This window comes from Pan paniscus, chromosome 10, assembly GCF_029289425.2.
Source record: "Pan paniscus chromosome 10, NHGRI_mPanPan1-v2.0_pri, whole genome shotgun sequence".
NCBI classification, from domain to species: domain Eukaryota; kingdom Metazoa; phylum Chordata; class Mammalia; order Primates; family Hominidae; genus Pan; species Pan paniscus.
Genome location: NC_073259.2, coordinates 100,758,783 through 100,784,326, shown reverse-complemented (window position 1 = coordinate 100,784,326; position 25,544 = coordinate 100,758,783). Strand labels below are relative to the sequence as shown.

At 40.9% G+C, this 25,544-nt stretch overlaps 1 protein-coding gene across 1 annotated transcript in view; it reads right to left on the bottom strand.

The window, feature by feature from the left end:
- PLEKHG7 (pleckstrin homology and RhoGEF domain containing G7) overlaps window positions 1–25,544 on the bottom strand; it is a 68,692-nt gene that overhangs the window by 14,695 nt on the left and 28,453 nt on the right. The window contains exons 5-13 of the mRNA XM_008977054.4: window positions 25,095–25,135; window positions 20,788–20,883; window positions 19,844–19,987; window positions 16,375–16,470; window positions 15,730–15,831; window positions 11,731–11,844; window positions 3,174–3,348; window positions 1,495–1,610; window positions 1,041–1,134 (exon numbers count right to left, since the gene is read on the bottom strand). Of these exons, the coding sequence (XP_008975302.3) occupies window positions 1,041–1,134; window positions 1,495–1,610; window positions 3,174–3,348; window positions 11,731–11,844; window positions 15,730–15,831; window positions 16,375–16,470; window positions 19,844–19,987; window positions 20,788–20,883; window positions 25,095–25,135 (978 nt within the window). The remainder of the gene's footprint in view (window positions 1–1,040; window positions 1,135–1,494; window positions 1,611–3,173; window positions 3,349–11,730; window positions 11,845–15,729; window positions 15,832–16,374; window positions 16,471–19,843; window positions 19,988–20,787; window positions 20,884–25,094; window positions 25,136–25,544) is intronic.

Here is a 25,544-nt window from a genome sequence, read left to right as displayed (position 1 = left end):
GATATCACATCACCACTGTTAGGCAACATCCCATCCCACAGGACTTCACACTCAGTAAGTGCCTGGTCAAGATTTTGTGCAGAAATGAATAAATAAGTGATTTAAAATCTTATTTCAGCCAGGCAGCCTTTCTGATCATCATGATATTTATTGGGCATGAACTTTGTGTCAATCATTCTTTTGAGTGCTTACACATCTGTTGGTTCATTTAATCCTCACAATAAAGAAAGGTAAACTGAAGCACAGGAGATCACTGTAAATGGCCCAAGGTTGTACAGGCAGAAAAGGCTGAGCAGGGAGTGAGCCAGGCAGTCAGCCCCAGGGGCTTGGCTTCCTATGTACTCTGCTAGAAACTAAGTTTCTCCGGGGGCTTCTGCCTCCAAGACTTCTCCAGCTGTGCTATTTATCTGAATGACCTCCCTCCTGTCCTTCCACTGACCTCATCCTTCCTGCCCCTCCAAGCCCACCTCCAGTCCCATGGACTGCATGAAACCTCTCCAGGGCACTCCAGCCTCAAGGACTCTCTTCTTTTCTGAACTTATCCTGCAGGTCTGGTAATAAGGCAGAGCTTCCCAACTAGAGGGAAAGAATTATACAGAATGAGTTTTTATATCTTCCAATAGTACCTACCTAGCACAACTTGTACTATATAATATAATAGAGTCTCCATAAACATTTGAGAGCTTGATTGTCTGGCTCACTGGGGGAGTACAACGATTATGATGATAACAGCTGCCATTGACTGTTTACTAGATTCCAGACCGTGAGCGAAGTTGTTCTTGTATGTTGTTTTAACAATCCTATGGAATAGTTACAGTTATCCCATTACAGAGAGAAAACAGAGGGCACCTAGCTAGTTATGTTGCGAAGTCTTCATTCAAGCCTGAGTCTGTGTGACTCCACAGGGTACTCTCTGATTCACACCCTCCATCACCTGGAACATAGGCAAACACAAGTCCTCCTGCTCTTCAATTACTGGCAGTCAAACAAGTTACAAGGCGGCACAGATGTTGGGTTTTTTAAAGGAAGCAGTTATTTACCTGCAAGAGTTAATTTTCCTTCATAGAGAAGGTGTCTGTTGGTTGGTGACAAGATGTTTTCTGCCGTGTGTTCTTTAAAAATGTGTTTCAAACACTTGTAAGACAAGGGAGAAAATAAAAGAGATGTTGTTAGTGATTGGAAGAGAACATGCTTAAAAAGCTGGGGCAATTAACTCCATCTAGAAAGTTCATGACATTTGGAAATGCCAGCAGATGGACATGGGAATGGGAAACAATGAAAAACCCTCTCAGAAGGACCATCATAAGAATGGCGCAGCGACCTCAGCCTCCCCGCATACAATGCCCTACAGATGAAGACTTTACTTCTTGTTCATGAAACTAGATTTATTCTTCAAGTGGACAGATGGGGACATCTAAGATGATTGTATTTCTATCCGAATGCCCAAATTCCAGAAATGGACATAAGTCCTAATTGATTTTTTTTTTTTTGTACCTCTGGAATGAAAAACCTTTTATCTCTATCCCAAAGCGGTGGCCACACTATAATCTCCTGTAGATATCTAAATTTTTGAAAATTGTCCAGCCACTTCACTTTTCCTTCAAGGTCCCCTGAAAGACAAGACATAGTCAGTATATTTTTAGGTGCATATGACATTGCAGTATAAATTTTAGCCAAGGTCCACAGGAATCATTTAGAAACACTGGCTGCCCCTGGAGCCAGACAATATATTAAGTGCATTTCACATATTGCTTGCTATTCAGGCGTCTTAGAAAACTCACTAATTTGGAATCAGTCTCTTGCAGAGAAAAATGAAGCTTAGCTAATTTAATTCAGTAGTTTGAAAGTATATTGTATATTCTTATTTTAATAATACTAATAAAATCCTTGGTAGTTTTCTCTTATTCCCTAGACCACACAGCCTATAATTAGAGGAGGAAAAAAAATCAGACTAATAAGGACAAACATATGTTTTTGTCCCAATCATAAAAGTATATATTCACTTCATGATCATGGTGATTATTTCTTTTTTGGTAGGAACTCAATTTCTCTTTGGAAGGTTTATATTCATTTTCCAATGCTTTCTAATAACATGTTGCTATTGAGGGTTTGAAATGTTTTTTGAAAACATGGAGGACAAGTAAGAGACCTGAAGAATCACATTGTTAGTGGAACCTTCAGAATTCACCATCTTTAAGGTAATAGACATAAAGGGAGGCCACACAGATCTCTTCCCTCAACAATGAGAATCCATCTTTCACTGAGAAATCTCCAGAGGTGCTGCTTTATCTTTCCTCACAAACCCATCCAAATGAGTAATAATCCTTAAGATTACTTCTAAAGCTTAAAGAAGTCATCTTTAAGAGATTCTTTGTCTTACTTGCTTGATAAACTTAATTCCAGCTCTTCAGATAATTTTAGAATTTGAATAAAAAACTTAAAAACAGAAGAAAAGCCCAATTAAACAGTCTTACTTTTTTTTTTAAAGCACCTGTTTCAGGCAGTATCATTTTACTTTTAAACTTGTAAAAGAAAAAAATTATGTATAGCTGAATATCACCAATTTGAATTGTTCCCTTCTGATGCCCACGAGGAAATCTTGGTTTATGGGCATAAATCATGAACTTCTTTATGGGAATTTCAGTTATACAGAGTTACACAAATAAACTTAAGTCATCATAGGGCCTGCTCAGTTCCCATCCTCAAATTTCAGTTTTAAAGATAGATTGCAGTTGGCAGTAGTTCCACATTGACCCTGGCTTTCGGTGATTTAAGAAATGATGAATGGTAATTTATCCTCTGGACACACTTTCCATGGTGTTTACTCCCATTTGCTTTGTGTGTGGGGTCAGTACGGCTGTTAAAAACAAAGTGCCTTCAGTTATCTGGGAAGTAGAACTTTTCCTGCCTGAACTCACTTCTGAAACACTTGGAGACAGAGCCACATCCTGTGTAAACTTGGTGCTAGAGTTCTCATAGGGTTCGCCAGGATGTGACTGGAGCCCATTGTTCTGTGTGCATTTGATTTACAATGCACTCACACTTGAACCCACATTTCCAAGAGCCATGACCTCAAATCAGTGGAATTACCCCCTAGGATGGAAGCCCAGAAGGTTTCCAGGAGTCACAAGGCCACAATTCTGTAATTAAGCTCACTTATCTCAGGGACTTACGGATGGACTTTTCCACCTTTTCCTTGATGGAGTAGATCATGATTTTCTCAGCAGAGTCCATGCTCCTTTTCCAGATATTCTTCAGCAACAACGGATATCGAGTGAGCCTCTGAAGTGGGGCCACTAGCAGCTCAGGCAGGTGGAGCCGTCTGCATTGTTCATTCTGCTCACACCACTGGGGAAGGCAAAAGCAGCCATATCAGAATGATCACCTCTCCCACTGAGCCACTAAGAAGCCTGGATATGAGAGGTTCTTGGAGATTTTACTCAGGAACTGCAGGACCTACTTGTGAGTTTGCTGGGACAATTTATAAGCCACAAATTAAATCCCCTGAAAAGTGCATGTTCCATTAGCAGTAGTGATAAGATGTAGTAATAGGTGGGTTCCAGCCTTGTTTACCCTTCTCATTGGAGAGTGAATTTAGTTTTGCCCATTGGCTTTTCTTCCCCGGCCCTCAGGGGAGAGTTCTGGTTTCACCAGCTTTGGTCCCATCCTTGTTGTGATGCAGTTAGGACAATTGAGAATTGAGACTGGAGAGGCAGAAGGGAAAAGGAAGGATTCTTGCTTGTTGGGTCAGTTCCTTGACTCCTCTTAGTTGGGGAGGATCAGGGTAATGATCAAAAATGAAGAGAAATGAAAATAGAAGATAGAAGTTGAAGAGGCTCAGTTGATCTAGAACAAAGAGAGGAGAGGAGAGAGGTAGAGATGTGGACAATTTTCAATAGGGAGAGTTTGGAGTTGGGGTTTGGAAGAAGAGGCAGTTCTAGGGTATGCCAGCACCGGGGAAGACAAGAAATTTTAGTAATTTAGTAATTGTAGTAAGTATTGCCATGGGTTATCCATTGGGGTTCCATAAATGATGTTTGAGAAACCTGAGTAAACATGAGAATAGTTTTATGCTTGTTTTATCTGCTGTGCTGTTTCTTTGAATGTGAGCTTCCTTGAACGTAAGGGGCTCTGGCTTTAATGAAGGTGGCAAATGAGGCATGGACGTGGTTGCTGGCCAGCATGCAGATGGGTACATCAGGAAGGAGTATAGGGGTGTGTGTGTTCTCTTCCTCTTCTCTTACCCTGAACACTCACACCAAATTGACCCTGAGTTCAGCGATAAAGGGATTAATATCAACTGAATGTTTGCTTTCCTTCAAATCCACGTAATATTACTTTTAATGCCAAAAACTGCAATTACTTTTGCACCAACCTAATAAAATCCTAACCTTCAATGGAGCGGTATTAGGAAGTGGGGCTGTTGGGAGGTGATTAGGCCATGAGCATGGAGCCCTCTTGAATGGGATTAGTGTCCCTATAAAAGGGGTCCCGGAGAGCTCTCTAGCTCTCTTTTCACCATGTGAGGCTACAGCGAGAAGACAGCTGTCTGCAACCCAAAAAAGGGCCATCACCAGCCCCTAACCATGCTGGCACCAGGAGACTTTCAGCCTCCAGAACTGTAAGCAACAAACTCCTGTTGATTATAAGCCACCCAATCTATGGTGTGTTGTTCTAGCAGCCTGAATTGACTACAACAGGGATCCTGCCCTTACACTAAATATTTCTCCTACTGCAGGCTGTTGCCTCATTTCCACCTTCCATTCTCCTTTCATTCTCCAGGTTAAATCCTTTGCCTTGTGACCCAGACCCTTCAGGGCCATCCTTAGGTGGGCCAGGCACACTGCAGGAGACTCCTGCTGCATCCCCAGAGATGTCTTCAAGCCCACGTGTCAGTCCTTGCATTTTGAAGATGTAGGTACAATTAGCTCAACCCCCCACCAATCCAATGGCCTGTGGAGGTCTAAACTCCTCCCCCAGATATTTACCAACTCATGGGACTGAGATTCTAACGTCTTCCTCTGGCCCCTGGACTCTTGTTTCCATGTACACTGTTTCTTCCCTGAACAACATGGAACAAACATATCCTCTTGGTTTCCTGTGTTAGTTTCTGCTGTAAACCCCCTCATGACATGTTTTGTGAGTATGCGTATTTATTTTACTGAAGATTTTGGGTTGTGAAGAGGGGTCAAATACATAGCCCACGAGCCCCTGCTATTTTGCTGGCTCTATTCTCTTCTTTGGAAAGAGAGAGTTCTTTCTCTCTTCCCCCTTAAACAAACCCTCCCCTTTTATCTCCTAGCCTCTTGCCTAGCAATTTGCATTTGTCTTTCATAGCTTGACCATGTCCTTGGTGGGGTGAGGTGGGGTCTCACTCTCCTCCCACACTATCAGCTGTTTATTTTTTTTTAAGGGGGATGGGGAACAGGATCTTGCCCTGTCACCCAGGCTGAAGTGCAGTGGTATGATCATGGCTCACTGCAGCCTTGACCTCCTGGGCTCAAGCGGTCCTCCCACCTCAGCCTCTCACATAGCTGACACCACAGGTGCAGGCCAGCACACCTGGCTAATTTTTAAATTTTTTGTAGAGACTGGATATCACTATGTTGCCCAGGCTAGCCTCAAATGCCTGGGTTCCAGCAATCTGCGCACCTCCCAAAGTGCTGGGATTACAGGTGTGAGCCATAGTACCTGGCTCAGCTGGATGTTTTGGAAAACATCCTGGGCTCTTCATCATGGGGATTCTGCCAAATTCAATCTTCTTGGCCGGGTGTGGTGGCTCATGCCTGTAATCCCAGCACTTTGGGAGGCCGAGGTGGGAGGATCACTGGAGGTCAGGAGTTCGAGACCAGCCTGGCCAACATGGTGAAACTCCATTTCTACCAAAAATACAAAAAAAAAAATTAGCCAGGCATGGTGGCGCACGCCTGTAATCCCAGCTACGCAGGAGGCTGAGGTGGGAGAATTGCCTGAACCCGGTAGGCAGAGGTTGCAGTGAGCCAAGATAGCACCACTGCATTACAGGCTGGGCAACAGAGCAAGACTCTGTCTACAATTCAATCTTCTCCTCTCCCCTATTTACAGTGGCTGGCCATGAGAGTGAGCTCACAGTGCATGGTGAATGGAGCTCCAGAAGCCAGGCTCCAAGGACCACCTTCTCTCTCTGGACCTCCGATTTCTCTTCTTAGACAAATTAGGCAACGTGCTGAAAGATATGGTTGTTCTAGGACAGAGGTAGGATTTGAATTCAGACCTGTCTGAACCCGATGTTCAAGCTCTTACAATGCTCTGTTGTAAACAACATTCTTGTAGAACTTAAGCCTATGTTGTGTTATGGGCTGCCTGAAATTGACCTATAAATGCAGTGGGATAAATTTACCCTTCATACCACATGAGGCTAAGCTTTATGAATGTATGTACTTTATCTTGATGTATATTAATGGGATTAGAATTTTTCCAACTGTTTTATTTTTATTTATTTATTTATTTATTGAGACAGGGTGGGTCTGACTTTGTCACCCAGGCTAAGTGCAGTGGTCCAATCATGGCTGACTGCAACCTCAGACTCCAGTGTGGCTAGATGGCTCTTGGCTAGATGATCTCCAAGGTCTCCTCCAAATGACTGTGGTTCTCATTGAGGTTGGCAGGGATGGAGACAGAAGTGAGCACGACAGATGAAGATAAGGCTAGGAGTGGAGGGGAGCAGGGCTATGCTTTAGCGGCTGATTTCCATGTTGACTCACGGGCAGCAGCATTCCAGTGCTACCTTCGGGTCCTGGACCTCTTGGGTGGCTGGGAGTTCTTGTAACTGATTTCTCAGCAGCAGTTAGGCCCCTGCCCTCCCAAAAAACTCACTGCCCCAGGCCACTGCCCCAAATTGCCCTGCTGTGGGGAACAGCTGTGGCTGCCAGCGTGCACTGGTATTCAGGGTCAAAGGGAAAACACCAAACTCCTCCAGATAACAATTGGCAAGAAGCATCCGTGGTAAATAATTTAGAGAAGGATCCAGGCAGGGATGTTGGAAGCATTTGTATTTCAGAAAACTTCAGAAGAGACAAAAAGAATGGCTTGACATTATAAAAGTAAAGCTGTAAGTTTTCCTTTCATCTCTCTATTGACTTCATTTTTTCAGGTCTGTTAGGGAAGACAAATAACACTTCCATTGAGAGAGATTGGACATAAAAGGCCTTTTTATTGATAAGTCTAGATCAATAGAGACTACTTTTGCTTTATAATAAGTATCCAATATGCTTAGGGGAACTGTGAGAGGATTCAAGGGCCCCAGATGAAAATATGTCCTGTCGCTTGAGCATGGGAGGTTGAGGCTGCAGTGAGCCATGATGGTGCCACTGCATTCCAGCCTGGGTGACAGAGTGATACCCTGTTCCAAAATAACATAAAATAAAATAAAATAAAATAAATATAAAATAAAATATAAAATAAATAAATAAATAAAATAAAATAAAATAAATGAAATAAAATAAAATAAAATAAAAAATAAAATAAAATAAAATATCCTAATAAATTTGTCTTAGTGGGATGCAGCATTAGGATGGGGCAACCAGAATTCTTGAAACCTCAGGAAATTTACTTACCCTTTCTAAAAATTATCAATAAAATGTCGATAACAAGAGTAACTACCTCATTAGGTTGGTGAGAGGTTTTAATGAGATAATTCTCACAAAGTGCTTAGAACAGAGCCTGGCACATCTCAAACACTCAGTCCATGGCAGCTAGAGGAGTTCTTAGCCATTGTTAGTTGTGCCACACGAAGAGACTTGGTACGAAGTTCCCAGTTTCTTCCTCTGCATCGTTTTGTTTCTAAAATAGTAAGCAGGAGGATTGCTTGAACTTAGGAGTTTGAGACAAGCTGGGCAACATAGCGAGACCCCATCTCCATAAAAATTAGAAAATTAGTCAGGCGTGGTGGCACATGTTTGTAGTCCCAGCTATGTGGGAGGCTGAGGTGTGAGGGTCACCTGAGCCCAGGAGTCTGAGGTTGCAGTGAGCTGTGATTGTACCACTGCACTCTAGCCTGAGTGACAGAGTCAGACTCTGTCTCAATAAATAAATAAATACATAAATAAATAAATTAATGAAAAAACAAACAGTAGGAAGAATTCTAATCCCATTAATGTGCACCAGGATAAAGTACATACATTCATAAAACTTAGCCTCATGTTGTGTGGAGGGTAAATTTATCCCACTGCATTTATAGGTCAATTTCAGGCAGCCCATAACATGGCATAGGTTTACGTTCTCCAAACACGTTGTTTACAACAGAACATTGTAGGAGATTCAACATTGGGTTCAGACAGGTCTGAATTCAATCCTACCTCTGCCCTAGAACAACCATATCTTTCAGCATGTTGCCTAATTTGTCTAAACTCCTGAAAAACGGGAACAATATCAAATTCTGCAGAGTTAGTGTGTAGACAAGAAGATGACGGATGACCAGCATGTAGCACAGTGTCTAGGCCATAGCAAGGGCTCAAACACTAGTCACCTTGGGTATCTGCGAGTCTCTCCCTGACCTCTCACCTTTGTTTCATGAGGCTAATAGTTCCATGGTGATGGGACATAGCCCCAAGGAATTGGAAATAGTTCTGATATGAAGAGCACTGGATTTTTTTGCCTGAAAATCTTTCTATGGTTCTTTCTTTGCCACCTATTGGCTATGTGGCCTTGCAAATGTCATCTAACCTCTCTGAGCCTCAGGGACACAAAGGAACAATGTAATCAACTTTACAGGTTTGTGTTCCGAATTAAGAGATGTTTGAGAAAGTGTCTGGTGAAGTATTATGCGTTATAAAAGCATCATGTGAGCTGGGTGCGGTGGCTCATGTCTGTAATCCCAGCACTGTGGGAGGCTGAGGCAGGTGGATCACTTGAGGTTAGGAGTTCAAGACCACCCTGGCCAACATAGTGAAGCCCCGTCTCTACCGAAAATATAAAAAATTTGCCAGGCACAGTGGCAGGCACCTGTAGCTCCAGCTACTCTGGAGACTGAGGCAGAAGAATCGCTTGAACCTGGGAGACGGAGGTTGCAGCGAGCTAAGATTGTGCCACTGCACTCCAACCTGGGTGACAAAGCAAAACTCTGTCTCAAAAAAAAAAAAAGCATCATGTGTTATAACAGCACTTTATCCTCTACTACCTTTCCCAAAATATCCCTGGATGCCATACACATTTTTATTCATATACAATTGTACATATTTATGGGGCACACATGATATTTTGATACATGTGTACAATGTGTAATGATCAAATCAGGGTATTTAGGATAGCCATAACCATAATTATTAACATCATTTCTTTATGTTGAGAACATTTCAAATCTTCTAGTTATTTTGAAACACACAATAAATTATTGTTAACTATAGTCACCCTCGTGGGTTATCATGCACTAGAACTTATTCCTTCTATAACTGTATGTTTGCACCCATTAACCGACCACTCTTCATCCCCTTCTCCCCTCTTCCCAGCCTCTGGTAACCATCATCCTACTCTCTATCTCCATGAGACTAACTTTTTTAGCTCCCACATACGAGTGAGAACATGCAATATCTGTCTTTCTGTGCTTGGCTTATTTCACTTAATGACCTCTAGTTTTATCTGTAAATGACAAGATTTCATTCTTTTTTCTGGCTGAATAATATTCCACTGCACATATATGTTACATTTTCTTTATAATTATCTGTTGATGAACACTAGATTGATTTCTGTATTTTGGCTACTGTAAATAGTGCTGCAATAAGCATGGGAGAGCAGGCATCCCTTTGATACACTGATTTCTTTCTTTTGGCTAAACACCTAGTGGTGGGATTGCTGGATCAATGGTAGTTTTATTTTTAGTTTTCTGAGAAACCTCCATTTTGTTTACTATAACAACTGCACTAATTTACATACCTGCCAACAGCGTACAAAAGTTCCCTTTTCTCTATATCCTTGCCAGCATCTGTTATTTTATTTTATCTTTTTAAATAGCAGCCATTTTAACTGGGGTAAGATGATATCTCATTGTGGTTTTGATTTGCATTTCCTTGACGATTAGTGATGTTGAGATTTTTTTTTTCATATACCTGTTGGCCATTTGTATGTTTCATTTTGGGAAATGTCAACTCAGATTCTTTTCTCACTTTGTAATGGGATTTATTTTTTTGATCTTCAAGTTCCTTATATATTCTAGGTATTAGTCCCCTGTCGAATAGTTTGCAAATATTTTCTCCCATTCTGCAGATTGCCTCTTTACTCTGTTGTTTCTTCTGCTGTGCAGGAGCCGTTTAGTTTAATATAGTACTATTTGTCTATTTTTGTTTTTGTTGCCTATGCTTTTGAAGTCTTAGCCCTAAAATATTTGTGTAGACCAATGTCCTCAAGTGCTTCTTTTATGTTTTCTTCTACCAGTTTTATAGTTTCAGGCCTTACACTTAAATCTTTAATTCATTTTTATTTGATTTTTACATATGGTGAGAGATAGGGGTCTACTTTCATGCTTCTGCATCGAGATATTCAGTTTTCCTAACACGATTTACTCAAGAGAGTGTTGTTTCTCCAATGTATGTTTTTGGTGCCTTTGTCAAAAATCATTTGGCTTTGAATATACGTGTATAGGATTTTCCAAAGTTATTTGAAAACAATAGTTGGACCTTGTTAAATTAATCTCTTTCTCAGCTTGGGAGAGAAAGGAACCTGGATTCTCCCAGTTTGGGGGCCTAGCTAAGAGTGTAATCCATCAGCTTCTAGGGGAAACATTTGCAATATGATTATTCATGCATTTGGAAATCTAATGAGCTATCACTTTTCAGTTTGAGTAGCAAAAAAAACACTAAAGGGCTGAAGCTACAAAAATATGGCCAAGTCTCTTCCCTAAGATTATTCCCCTTTTCTCGTCCTTGGCACACCCAGGCTTCCTGGCATATCAAGGCCGGGGTGGAAGCCCACTGATTCACAGCTGAGTCATTGGGAACCATGGGAGCCTTTCCTCCCAAGCCTCTGAGGTCATGCTCTGGCAGAGGCTTCTCGCAGCTGCAGGGAAGAGCTGGTTTTCTGGAAAGGCTTGGACCATTTTCTCTGGATGATCCAAAAGGGCTCTGGCACAGGACTGAAAAGGTTCAGTTCAGACTAAAGAAATATCAAAGCAGGGACCAACAGAATTAGAGAAGTCAGGGGAGATAGGTTTTAGGCTTGGCTACTAGAAAATGCTGAAGGACCCTGGCAGAAAGTTCTTTTAATGCTGTGGGACCCAGAGCTGCCATATTGGCACAGCTCCAGAGGCAACATTGACATTGTGCTTTATACTCTAATCAAGGGGGCAGCATTCATGTAGAATATAGTGTAAATGATGTCCCAAGTTTCTATGCTGGAACTAACTCCTGCAAGAGCCAAACTTCTAAGTCACAAAGCTCAGGTTCTTACTATAGTTTTCTCCTTACAATGTACCAATTTCTACCGCAAATAGCATAATGAACAAAGAAAACATTTTTAAGCCCCAGCCAACATTTCAGGAGGGATATTAGATAATATAATCTTTCCAGATGTGCACCATTTAATATTCCTAAGTGTGCAGTGGACAATGTATTTATGAGGAAAGCAGATTTGTAGTTAAAACATATTATTGATCATTTTGTTTTCTTCTTTCCCATTTAATTTAGATATAATCATTCCCAGTACATGTGACACCTAAAAAGCATCAGCAAAAATACGAAAGAAAAGAAAATGATACTTTACTTTTAAATAAATTCCAAAGTCATCTCTCTGCCTCAGGCTCTCAAGATAAAAGATAGCAGCTGAATAGTTCAGGCAGTAGGTCTGGTGGCTCTGACAGAGACTCCCTCGGAAATACTGCAAGAAAGGAAGAGCAGAAGGAGGAAAAACACAAGTTAAGGAGAGCATTGAGCCCTGACAGAGTGTTTCTCCTCACTTTTATCATTAACTAGAACAGGGAAAAGTGGAGGAGTCGCCATGATCAAGCAGGCGCTACAACTGCGTGGAAATACACAGGTAATCTCCACATAAACATTCTTTTAACAGAATATCGTACTCTCATAATAAACAGTTGACACCTCAATAAATAGTCTTTTTCTCCCTATACTTAAAGAAAATTCTATTTAGGCTGTCTTGATTTAATTCACCCTTTTACTTCTGTTTAAGCTTTCTTCAGGTGCCACACCCTCCAGGACACCCAGTAACAAATACTGCCTTTGATTTGGGTGACCCTGTTGGTTAATGTTAAGCTTGTATTGAGAGTAAGTGATTAAAGTAAGGACACTTAACTTTTCATCTGATATGTCTCAAAAATTTCCATGCATTTAATTTTGCTGGCTTCTAAACATGTAGAAATTTTGGACATCTTGGCTGGGCGCAGTGGCTCACGCCTGTAATCCTAGCACTTTAAGAGGCGAGGCAGGCGGATTGTCTGAGCTCAGGAGTTCGAGACTAGCCTGTGCAACACGTTGAAACCCCGTCTCTAATAAAAAATACAAAAAATTAGCTGGGCATGGCAGCATGTGCCTGTAGTCCTAGCTATCTGGGAGGCTGAGGCAGGAGAATTGCTTGAACCCGGGAGGTGGAAGTTGCAGTGAGCTGAGATCGCGTCATTGCACTCCAGCCTGAGTGACAGAGTGAGACTCCATCTCCATATCCAAAAAAAAAAAGAAATTTGGGACATCTCTACTCCGCGTACTGTATCTAGTAGCATGCGCTTTATCTTACTCAATCTAATGCTTGTCTTCCCTTTTCTTCATTATTTTTATTTAATGTCTTAAACTTGCTATAATGACTACACATTTGTAAGCCACCTAAAATTGTTTTTAGAATAAGGCAAATTGTTAATTTATATATACATATATTCATACATATAATGGGTAAACTGAGCACACTGAACTACATGCCACCATCTCAATGAAGCGTCTTTCTTGGGAATGATGGTTATTCTTTTTCTCTTCAGCAATTCTTCTGGCTCGTTACTGGCAGGCACTCTCTTCAGGATTCCATAGTGTCTACCATGTTGCTAAGCTTATGTGTCCATTGATAGGTTTATTGATTAATATAATGACTCATGGGCTGCATTAAGGAATTTCCAATAGTATCCCAATGTGGTGAAATTGGGGAAGGAAAACACACTTGTTCGTGAGTAGAGAAAGCAGACCTAGCCTGAAAAACCACTAGCGGAAGTGACAGTAACAAAGTCAGAGATGGTGAAACCTAGAAAAATATTTTGTTATAGGACCTTAGAAGACAAAACACTATAGGGAGCAATGTCAAGTTTTGGCTTCAGCAAGAAGTAATTTGAAAGATGATGTGAGTTTATTTTGGAGGGGAATGTTGATAGCTGGGCCTTGAAAAGGACTTGGAGGTAAAGGGAGGGTCTTCTCATGGGCACTGAGATGCTTGAGAAATGTTGGAACTAGGAGGTAACTGGTTAGAAGCCAAGATTAAGAGTCATTAATGGAGCTGGGCACGGTGACTCGCGCCTGTAATCCCAGCACTTTGGGAGATCGAGGCGGGTGGATCACCTGAGGTCAGGAGTTCGAGAGCAGCCTGGCCAACATGATGAAACCCCGTTTCTACTAAGAATACAAAAATTAGCTGGGTATGGTGGCGCACACCTCTGGTCCCAGCTACCCGGGGTACCTGAGGCAGGAGAATTGCTTGAACCTGGGAGGCAGAGGTTGCCGTGAGCTGAGATCGTGCCACCGCACTCCAGACTGGGTGACAGAGCAAGACTCTGTCCACCCCCACCACCCCCTCCCTCCCAAAAAGATAGAGTCATTAATGGTCAGGCTTAGATATCCAGTTCTATCACCCATTGGCTGTATGATCTTAGCCAAATTATCTAACCTCTCTAAGCCTCAGTTTCTATCTCATTGGATGGCTCACATGTGAATAACAAGATGTCCCTATCTTCCAGCTGGTGAGCTTCTTGTGAGGCACAGGTATACTGTTTCCTGTTTATCTCTTTGCTCTTCTTGGGGAGGATGATATGTAGCTGCTCCACTGAAGGTAAGCTTGGCCATGTACTGATGAAATGTGAGCAGACATGCCATGTGTTGTTTCGGGCAGAAACTCAAAGAGCCAGTGAGTGCTTTGCCATGGTCTCCAAATGGTAATGTTTCAGGTAGTGGCCATTTCATCAGCAGAGGTCCCAGGGTCAAGACAACTTGGAAGCAGAGCATGGTGAGACATGAACCAAGCCACAGAGATTTGGAGGTCATTTGCTACCGTGGCACAACTGACTCTCACCTGGCTGATTAGAACATTTTACATTTAGGAGAAGTTTTTATAACCCATCATTGCACATCTGTAGCATAGCGTGGGGCATTCATATGTGGGTTTATTATAGACCCTTAGTAAAGAGCCTAATAATACCCCATTCTTTAGTGGCCTCTAAGTATACTTACATGTTTTGATGAGAAGCTGACATTTCTCCAGAGTATTTACTAAAAACTAAATTTGGGCCAGGTATGGTGGCTCACTCCTCTAATCCCAGCACTTTGGGAGGGAATTCGAGACCAGCCTGACCAACACGGTGAAACCCCATCTCTACTAAAAATACAAAAATTAACTTGGCGTGGTGGTGCATGCTTTTAATCCCAGCTACTTGGGAGGCTGAGGCATGAGAATCGCTTGAACCTGGGAGGTGGAGGTTGCAGTGAGCTGAAGTCGCACTACTGCACTCCAACCTGGGCAACAGAGTGAGACTGTCTAAAAAAAAAAAAAAAACCAACAACAACAAACAAACAAAAATATCCAAAGATTTTCTTATTTAAGCCCATTTTCAGTGTTCACTAAAGGATCTTCCAGCTTATTTTTGCCTTGTTAAAACTCTTCCTTCTTCACGTATCTTCTCAAGCGTCATATCCCCAGGAAGCATTTCCTACCTGTGACTCCCCTACTATGCATCCCAATTTACAAGGTTTCCTTTGTTGGACACTCATTATATTTATGTTACTCCTTTTCCCCAGCATTTATCTTACTTTGATTATATAATCATTAGTGTCATTATTGGATTAATTTCTCCCCCACAAGACTTACAATTTCTTAAAAGCAAGGTGCTTGTTTAATTTTTCATATTATTGTGTACAGGGTATTGGCTCCATACATAGCACTTGGGAGGTTCTCAGTAAATCTCAATCTATCTTTTTCTCTTAAAAAGTGGAGTGTAAAAATTCAAATCTTGCTAAATGAAATTAGATTAAAATTAGATTAAAAACCTCAAAGTAAGAAAAGTAGGGGAGGATGTCCAAATGTCTACTCAAGAAATAAATAACATTGATCAAACCCGGGGTACAGGTTTTCCTCTTTTCTCATTTCACCCACAGAAATATGATCAAGGGTGTTGATGGATTTGAAGGTTTATTCTGTTTCTTTCTGAGAAATTGGTACTTTCGTTAAAACAACTGAATTACGTAATTAGCAGACACTAAACTATTGCCGTGAATGTTGCTTTAAATTGAAGCCACTTAAAAAACAGACTTGGAAATGGCTTTTCTATGCATGCAGATTTCTGTGTTAATAAAACCCACACAGGAGATGTGGCAATGGGAAAACAGAATCTGCAAGTTATTTTTGAAAATGTTGATTGGCAGAGAAAGGGACAGTTCCTTTGTAGGAGAGTGGAGGTAGAACTTTCCCAGGGAGAATTAAAATCATGTAGGGTATAAATAACTGTCCTGGAAGGTGGGTGATTTTACTACATGAAGCTGAGGTCTCCCGGAAGGAGTTTACCTTTGTGAGCACGGAAATAAAATCCAGTGATGAGGAAATCTCAGAAGCGTCTACATAGTCCTTGATGATGCCAAAGAGACTGTTCACAAAACCAAGGCTTGTCTAGGGACAGAGAGAAAGAAAACAAAAATAGGCACACACCCAGGGTTAAGGAATAAACATTTGTTGAACTTCAAGTATCATTCTTACAGATGTTTCCCATTTCAAATATATCTCCTAGCAAAATTCAAAGATTTATTTCCTCCACTCTCCAATATATATTTTCTTATAAGTATTTCTTATAAATAAATTCTTGTTATCTCTCTTCCTTTCCTTTTAAGAGGAAAAATATTATTTATTTATAATGTATGCGAGAAGAGGATATTCATTTGAAAATAAACATTTATGAAGATGATGGAGATCTTAGGAATGTGTTTACTTTTTAAAATAGCCATGGAAAAATGACAAATAAAGGGTAACTAATATCTACAATTTATGGGAAAGGCATCAATGGATATTTCAACTTCTTTCTTATTAACCTGAAGTCCTGACTGGGAATGGAATATGGAGATGTATTATGGCATACAAGCCATAAGAACAGACCAAGCATGAATTTTTATGGTCCTCTAGTGGATGTTAAAACATGAATCTTCCTACTTGGCTCACCTGAGTTAACTCCTCCAGGTTTGCAAAAAGTCTCCATAAATCCACATCTAGGAGATATTCACGAGTTTGCAGATATTTTAGTGTATTCATAAAGATCTTTGAAATAAAAAATATATGCACATTAATTTCTGTTTTTTAATTTTGCAAGAACTTTAAACATAAACCTCCTGGGTGTAACTTTACAAAACAATGGAGAAATCAGCACTCTCAAGGTTTAAATGTTATACTCAAGACAAATGGTCACATTTAAGCTTCAAAGAACATATTGGAAATGAGCTTTTCAGTATGAAAGTTGTGGTTGCTTATGTGAATTCTAACAACATTCCTATTGAACATAATCTGTCCAAATGGGCTTCCTCTACTTCTAGTGCCAAAGAAATCCCAAAGATTCTCTTCTTGCCAACACTACTAACTTGAGAGCAAAACAATATTCATGGTGTATTCTCATATGCTCTTTCTTCTGCAAAAGACCCATATATACTTTACTTTCAGGGAATTAAAAGTAGATATTTAACGAGTTAATCTCTGATAACTGGTAAAATGTTTCCGTTTGTTTAGAGGCATTAAACATGGATGAAAACATTAAGGGAGTTTTTATGTTATTTTTACTTAATTTGATGATTTCACAAATCGGAGAACTATACAGCAAGTCAAAAAAAAGGACAATCCTCACTTACAGATAGCCTGCCCTTCATTCTATAAACTGAAGAGAGATCAATTTATTGAAAAAGAAATACTTTGTATACATAAGACGGGAAGCATTCAAAGGGACAAAAGGACAAATTATTTCAAGAATTTTAGGGGTTAAAAGACTGGGCTTTAGATAGATAACCTTCTCCAATTCCTATTCCTGTATTATTTCATTAGTGTAATGAGTGGTTCTTGAACTTGCATCAGAATCACCTGGCAACTTTGTTACACCAGAGCTTGCTGGGCCCCCACCCTCATCTGTGATGGGGTCTGAGAACGTGCATTTCCAACAAGTCACCAGGGGATTCTGATGCTGCTGGTCTAGAGGCCACCTGTCAAGAACCACTTAGACCTTTTAAAATCCATGGAGTATTGGTTGTCTGGAAATTTGTCAATATCCAAGCATTTAAAACATGATTGTAAGAAACAGAACTCATTACTACAGATAGATTAGGACAATTTGGAAGAAATACTACTTTTGCTATAAGATTCTTTGCTTTACAGAAATTTTGCTATTTAAAAAAAATACTGAGTCCTCCAGTATATTTATTATATGAGTTACAAATTTTTAATTCATAAGCACTTTTGGAAAACATATTGATTGCATAAAAGGAAGGTACATATATACTTTAAATACACTGAGGTATTTGACAGTGAGCTCAAATTGGCCTTTTCTTAAACAGGAAATGTCAGTTTGAAAAGCTTGGACAGCTTACAGTGGGATAGAAAGTTTTGTGCAGTTTCTTAGGACAAGGAGGGTGGCATAACTCAGGGGCTTCGTTCTCTGCGGTGAACATTTATTGTTACCACCCCCTGCAATACTCCCCTTCCCTAAAAGCAGCGTGGTTTTCACCTCAGTGTCTACTCTTCCCCATGTGCCATGCGGCAAGCTGATCTCACTCCCAGGGGTGGGCCTTGATTGCCTTAAGCCAATTGGCACATTCCTTCCTTACAGAGCTAGAGGATTTGGCTCACGGGTGGGCACGTGATCTAAGCCAGTCCAATCAGAATAAATCTCAAGACTTTTGCTATGAATGCTGAGAAGATCTCTCTCTCTCTCTGGCCATTAGCTCAAGGATAGCAACCAGGCTGTGACTACAAGAGAAGCCAGCCATAGGATGTGGCTAATGCCATGGAAGGCAGGGTGAGAGATGGGAAGAAATGTTGTTTTGTTTTGTTTTGTTTTGTTTTGAGCCCCTCGATCAAACATGCCTTGAATTCTCTCCCACCTCTGAACTTTGCAGTCACATGGACTAATAAAATCCTGTATTATTTAAGCTAGTTTTCTATTACATGCTCTTGTAAGCATCCTAACTGATATTGTCTCTAAATTTCTGTTTTCTCCTAGAGTGTCTTTGCGGTTCACATTTTGCTAAGTTAAGGATTTAGCACTGTGATTGACAAAAAATATTACTTACAGAAAATAACTGACATTTGTATAGCACTTGATAGATTTCAAAGAAAACTAATTTGATCATCATAATGGTCTTATGAGATAGCCAGGGATGGTATTGTCATTTCTCTTTTACAGCTTAGGACAGGGACTGTCAAAGTATGCAGCCTGTGAGCTTAATCTGGCCTGCCACCTGTTTTTGTAAATGATGTTTTCTGGGTGACAATCATGCACATTCCTTTAGGCTGCTTTTGTACTGCAATGGCAGAGTTAAGTGATTGCAACAAAAACTATATAGCCTGAAAAGCCCAAAATATTTACTGTCTGCACCTCTGCAGAAAAGATTTGTCAATCCCTGGTTTAGGGTATGAAGGACTAGACTTTCCTAAGGTCACAAGGCAAATCAGAGGCAGAGCCAGGGCTTGAACTCAGGTCTGCCAGCACAGTGCCTTTTGGCTGTGTAAGACAGTCACCAGGATGCAAAAGTGCGGTGGGCAGAGGCAACCTTGGGAGCTGTGTGGCCCATCCTCCCCTGTGGTCCTGGGAGGAAGCTGCTCTATGGTTGTCTTCCTTGCTCTATTGTTCTTCTAGAAAAATTTCTGTGTTCTGAGCCTCACCAGAGCATGGCTGCGACCATAGGGGTGCTATTTACATAAAAGACATCATGAATATACCATGTAATTCAACAGTACTAAATTGCATGTGGGTGGTAGCCCCCTATATCTGCAATGGTGGCCCTGCAGCTGATAAAAAGCATTCACCTGGTACTGTTCACGAGGGAGCAAGAGCTCCAAGAGAGGAAGCCGAGCAAAGATGCAATGGACTGCCTGAGAAGGGTGTGAGCTCCCTGGCTCAGGAGTGTGCAAACTGGTGAGACAAGGCAGAAGAGATTCATTCAACATCGGATGGGACACTGGACTAGTTCACTTAGACGATCTCATCCAATGTTAAAGTATAAAGAGACAGTAGAGTAATAGGTAAACAAAAATAAATGACAAATAAAAATTTTCACGATCCCCTGAAAGAGGGAGAAAAAAGCCTCACCTGGCCTCCCGTTCCCTCTCTCTTTCCCTTCCTTCCTACCTTCCTTCCTTCCTTCCTTCCTTCCTTCCTTCCTTCCTCCCTCCCTTCCTTCCTCCCTCCCTCCCTTCCTTCCTCCCTCCCTTCCTCCCTCCTTCCTTCCCTCCCTCTTCTTCTCTTTCTCTCCATCTTTTCTTTTCTTGTCTTCCTTCCTTTCCTTCCTTCCTTTCTTTCTCTTTCTCTCTCTTTCCCCTTCTTTCTTTTCTCTCTCTTTCTTTTCTTTATTTCTTTCAGAAGAGGAAAACAAGTGCCCAAAAAAACAAATTAATATTTTCCATCTACTACAAAAATTAAGCCTGGCATTACCATCTTAAGAACTAATAAATGGTCCAAAAAATAGGTGCATTCACTTGTGAAAAGTTCCCACACGGCCTCTTGCTGCTTTTTCAAGTCTAATTGATTGGTCGGGAGTTTGTGATGTGTTTCCAAGACTTCATCCCAGGTCTTATCCTGTACATGAGGGAAAAAGAGAGAACAAAACATTTCCACCTCAGTGGATTGACCTGTTGGCTATTTGCTTTGGCTTGCAGTTCCAAAGGACCAAGCAACCCCCGAAATCACGATTTCCTGCTTCAGGCCCTGGGCATCCCTCTTGACAGTGACTCCCCAGGTGACCCAAGCCACAGCTTCTCTCTGTGGGGCTCCGGGATGCCAATTCCTCCTAATATGCAGCATGAAATGCACAATGTGCATTATTTCTAGTTTAAGATTCAAATCAATTCAGATTGATGATGTTTTGAATTATGCTTGAGAATATCATGAGTCTTTTTCAGTTTATTGACAAAAAAACCTCAAAGAACCCTAAACCCAGGACTGGGAAGTCTGATTCCAGGTTCCGTTGGCAAAACTTGTTGAAATTAACTACTGAAGAAGCATGAAGTGAGAGCTTTAGAGCGCAAAGAGACCTTTAGAAATTGTCTTATCAAAAACAACTTAACGTTTCAAATGAGGAAATCCAGGCCCAGAGAGACGAAGAGTAGTAACACCCACTTTTAACATTTGTAGAGGCTTCCTGGCCTATGAAGTGCTCTCACATTTCTTACCTTATTTAAGATAAAACGACTTTCCCCAGCTTTCAGTGTGTTTGAGGAGAGCAGGCCCTGCTCAGCCCTGGGTTCCTCTCTTGCATTTTGCTCTTACTATAAACAAGGTAGTAACCTGGCAGCTTAAAATACTGACCCGACCTTCCCCACCCCACCAAAAAACGAAAAGAAAAAGTCATACCCCATAGTAAACAGTTTGAAAGATACCTTAAGACCGTAGAAGTCATAGCCCCTGAAGCTGGTAATTTTCACAGAGGACAGGCAGTTTTCCAGATCGGATATGTGCTTGTGTTTGTCTTTGCCCTGCTTGAAGATGGTTAGAAACAGGATTTTCAAACATTGATTCTTTAATGACATGACTTCGGTAGCCTTGGCATCTTTCGTTCATTCCCTAACATTCATGATAAGAGATGGCATATTTTGTCTTTAAGCCACTAACAGTTCCAAAGCCATTTCTGAGCTCTAGTAGGAGCCGCAGGACCACAGAATGTCAGACCTGGGGGACACAGGCCCGTGAGACTACCTTGTCCAAACCTCTCATTTTACAAATTAAAAAAAAAAAAATCCTAGGCACACAATGGTCATATAGCAAACAGTATTATCACGCCTACCCATTGGGGTGACATAGCCTTCACAGTCTTAACTTTTCCAAACTCTGGACCCTAAGATTTATTAACATCAGAAGGTACCTCAGACATATTGGTTCAACCCTTAATTTAGCAGATGACAAAATAAAGCCCAGTGTTCAAGCGAGTTGCCCCAAACAATAATTCTCTGCTACAGAATACCAGAATATGCTGGAAACTCTATTTCCCTTAGAATGGAATCACCCATTTATTTTTGTTATAGTCATTTTTTCTTAATAATATTTGTTTAAAAAATCTGATTTCTAAGATAATATATGTTTATTGTAGAAAATTTGAGAAAAAACAAACAAAAAAAAGCATGAAATGTGTCTTCACCCTTATATACCCATTGGAAATATGGTATTCTGATCATATTCATAATTAATTTTTAAATGGTATAATGTACCATATTTACACATCCTTTTGCAACTTGCTTTTTAAACTTATATTGTGAACATTTTCTTTTTGGTTCATTCTCTATTCTATTGCGACATCATGAATTGCCCACTTAAAGAGTTCATTTTACCAACCAAAGCAGGAAGAAGCTATCAAATAACAATGTGCAAGGCTTTTAAAAGTCAGCTTGGCTGCATTTCAAATGAATGTTTATCACAATTTTTCAACTTGTTCTATTGCCTCAGAGTGCATGATATTGGCATGGATCTAAACAGTTTTGTGAAAGTTAATCAATGTTTTTTTCAGGAGCAAGAGAAGGCACAGGTTATCTGCTGTTGCAGGTAGGGGGCTCCCTGTGTGCTGAAAGGAGACCGTGTCATAGTTTCAGAATGTGCTAATGGGCTGTGGCTGGTTTCTCTGGTAGGGTTATGGCACTGAAAGAGGAAACCTATTGTAGACTCATTAGCCTCCACAGCAGCAAAGGAATCTTGGAACCAGTTAAAGACCTCCTACTGCAATTGGGACATATGCCTTTTGTTGATGTCTGAAACCATAGCGACTGCATGTTGTGGAAATAAAAAATCAGCAGCCAGTTGGAAAAGAAAGAGGCTGAGACAATGGAAGCAGCATTGGAGTTGTGGGAAAGTGAGTGCCAACCCCGTGTTTTGAAGGGCACTCACCATGGCTTTCTATGGGTTTGACCAGCCTCCTGGCCAAATGGCTGGGTGGGTATTCCAGTGAGGGGAGAGGAGACCATTCTCCCAGTGGTCACATTAACTCTTGAAAACGACACACCCATTTAGTACCTTCTTGCCTCCATTGTGGTGGCAGTGGTTAGGACAGGCAATGAGAAGCATTTGAAGGTTACGAGAGAGGATACACAGGGTAAAGAAATTGAGAAGCCAAGGTTAATTCTGGAGTCTCAAACTTAGTAACTAAGAGGTAGGTGGCATGAAGATGTACAGTAGTCATTGGTGACATGGAACTGGAGCAAAACTGAAGGTTAAGACTGAATATATAAATTTTTGGAGTGGTTGACAAATCAATGAGAAAAGGCAAGATCTATGGAGAGCTCTAATGAGAGAATGGAGGGAGGAGTTTCCAGGTCTGGTGATGGGGACTCCTACAGTTGAAGGAACAGGGCCACATCAGGGGTAGAACAGACTCAAAGCCAGACTGCCTGGAACTGCTGGATGCTCCATAGCTTATGAGCTGTGTGTCCTCAGGCAAATTAGTCAAACTCTCTGAATCCATTTCCCCATTTTCAAAATGAGAAGTAATAATGTTACCTACCTTGTTGGATTGTTGTAGAATTTATGAGTTCACATGTGTTAACTGACATGCATAAACAAGAATACATGCAAACAGTAACAGTACCTGGTAACGTGCTAAACGTTATAGAGGTGTTAGCTTTTATTACTAATATTGTATTGATGGTTGGGAAGAAAGGAAGGAGGAAGGGAAGAAAGGAAGGAGGAAAGGAAGGAAAAAAGGAGGAAAAAGAAAAATCTGTAATAGATTGGAAAAGCACATGACAACATAGAAGTATGTTTGTTATATTGATGTGGATTACCATTTATAGAGATATGAATTACATGATAAATAAGGCTAAGAGGATAAAGGAAAGAAGAAGACGTTAATTTTAAGAAAACAAGATATTGTGTTCTTGTGAAAGTGAAGCTTCTAGAAATGACTTTCTCTTCATTGCTGAAAACATTTGCTGAAAACGTCCACTAATTATTCTTCCTTTGTGTATCTCCCTCATTGCTTCCCTCCCTCCAACATAGTGCCAACCATTTAGCATGTTTTCCTCCGCCACCCACAGTTTACTTGTCAGTCCCATCTTCTCAATTGTGAGCTGATAATGGACATCTTGGCATCTTAGATATCTGTCCCAGTACTTGGCCCAGTTGCTCAACACATGTGTGTAGAACAAGTTGCTTCTTTATGGGGAAAAGAGTGGATCAATCCCAACAACTTGTAGGAGTGTCCCTTCCTTGGCCAAGTTCTTCCCTTCTGAAAGCATATTCTATCTCTCAGGCAGCCCTCAGAGCTTCCCTGTCCTAGATAAGCCCTCGGGAGGGCTGGGGGGAGATGCCCCTTCTCCTGAGACCTCAGATGTGATTGTTGACCAGCTCTGCCTCTGTTTATTCAAAGAAAGAGCTCGGGAGGGGCTGCATCATAAGCCTTGTCTCAGACCTGTCAGAAAAACAGACAAAGCACGTCTCTAAATGACTGATGAGCAACAGCCCTGGTGGCAATGGTGTTACCATTTTACTAACAATTTAAGATTTGCAGCTCATAATGTTTACAGTATGTTCCATATAAACGTTTTATTTTTGGGAAAAAAAGTGAAAGTCAATCATACACTTGGCTATGAGAATAAGTTGTTTTCCAAACCCTAATTAAAGATACTACTACTAGTGATACGGCCAAGATTGACTGAGTGTCTGTGTGTGCTCAGCTGTGGGGTAGGCTCCACTTGCATTATAAGGCATTCGTTACAATCACCCCGTGAGGCTGGCACTGGTCTTCTGCCTTTTATAGGGAAGATCTGAGCTGAGGGAGAGTAATCCATTTGGCCAAGGTCATAGGGCAGTAAGGGAAGCAGCTAGAATTGGAACTTCAGAGGGCTTTTTATTTAGCGATGGGACTTAAAAAATAGCAAGGTGTGTGTGTCCATAGAACCACTGCAGATGTCAGCAACTGATGCCAAACTGATTGGCAAGGCCATGTGGGCAGATTTTTAACAGAATGAGGCATAGTAACAGTCCATAAGGCCCCGCTGCTGCTGCTGGTCGTGGTGTGTAAGTAATGCAACTAGTAATGCTGGGAGAACACAAATCAGTCCCTTTTCTCCCCCTAGAAAACAGGAGTCAGGTTGTCATCGTGAACATTCCCTCCCTCTTCCCACAGCATGCCAGAAGGAACGGCTTGACTGTGGCCACTCTTGTCCTAGGCAGTAAAGTCTCAGGGACCGCTGATTGAGATGGATAACTCGTCAATTATTGATGGAGCCAAGAATGAATTTAAACCCACTAGGATTAATCCAATTGGCTTTCCCAGAAATAGAAGTGTATTTGCAGAATCTGTTTCTGTAAGATCTCATTCATTTTTCAATGTTCCCAATATACACGACACTAACTGCAAACTGGGGCATACATTTGTGCAAGTTTGCTTCATCGAGTGAGCTGCTTTCTAAGCAGCAAGTTATAAATTTAGTGTTGTAAAGCATCACTATATTAGGATTGCTTTGTGTTTTTTTGCAGAGCTAATTAACCACTGGCAATTAGCACTGTTTCGCTGCACAAATTGGCACCACTTGGCATGTTCCGTAGCCAATACTACGGATGTGATGATATCATTTATATTTCACGTGCCATCTGCCTTTATACAAAGATAAAGCAGAATGAAGAGACTCTTCAGCCATTTCTTACTTTCTTAGCTACAGGAAGCTTAATTAAAACAAAAATGGCAATTTGCAACACTTACCACTCCTCTTTTGGAGAAAGGCCATCTTGGCTTTTTGGATTCTGGGTGAAATTAAAGACAATATATTATTACGAGTACTTAGAGTAACTAGTGACAGATCATCGTAGTGCTTTACAAAACCTGCTTTTTGAAAATTAGCCAAACAGAATTCATCCTGCTTTAATTCTCTTTCTCTTGAGAATGCACAAAATGAATATTTATATTTTTGCAGACAAGTGAATGAAACAATGTTGCAACCTAAAAGTTGGTGTTCTGTTGCTGCCTTAAGGTGGTACTGTCCTGTTTCTTTACTGGTGTATTATTTAAACTCTTTTTCCTCATTGCTTGAAAGGAACTCTATAAACTGTACTGAAGATGTTGAGTAATTTATTTAAGACGGGGAGCCAAAGCACTTTGGGGCTAAAAGGACAGGCCCTTCATTTTCACACTGTCTTTCCAGAACCCCCCCAT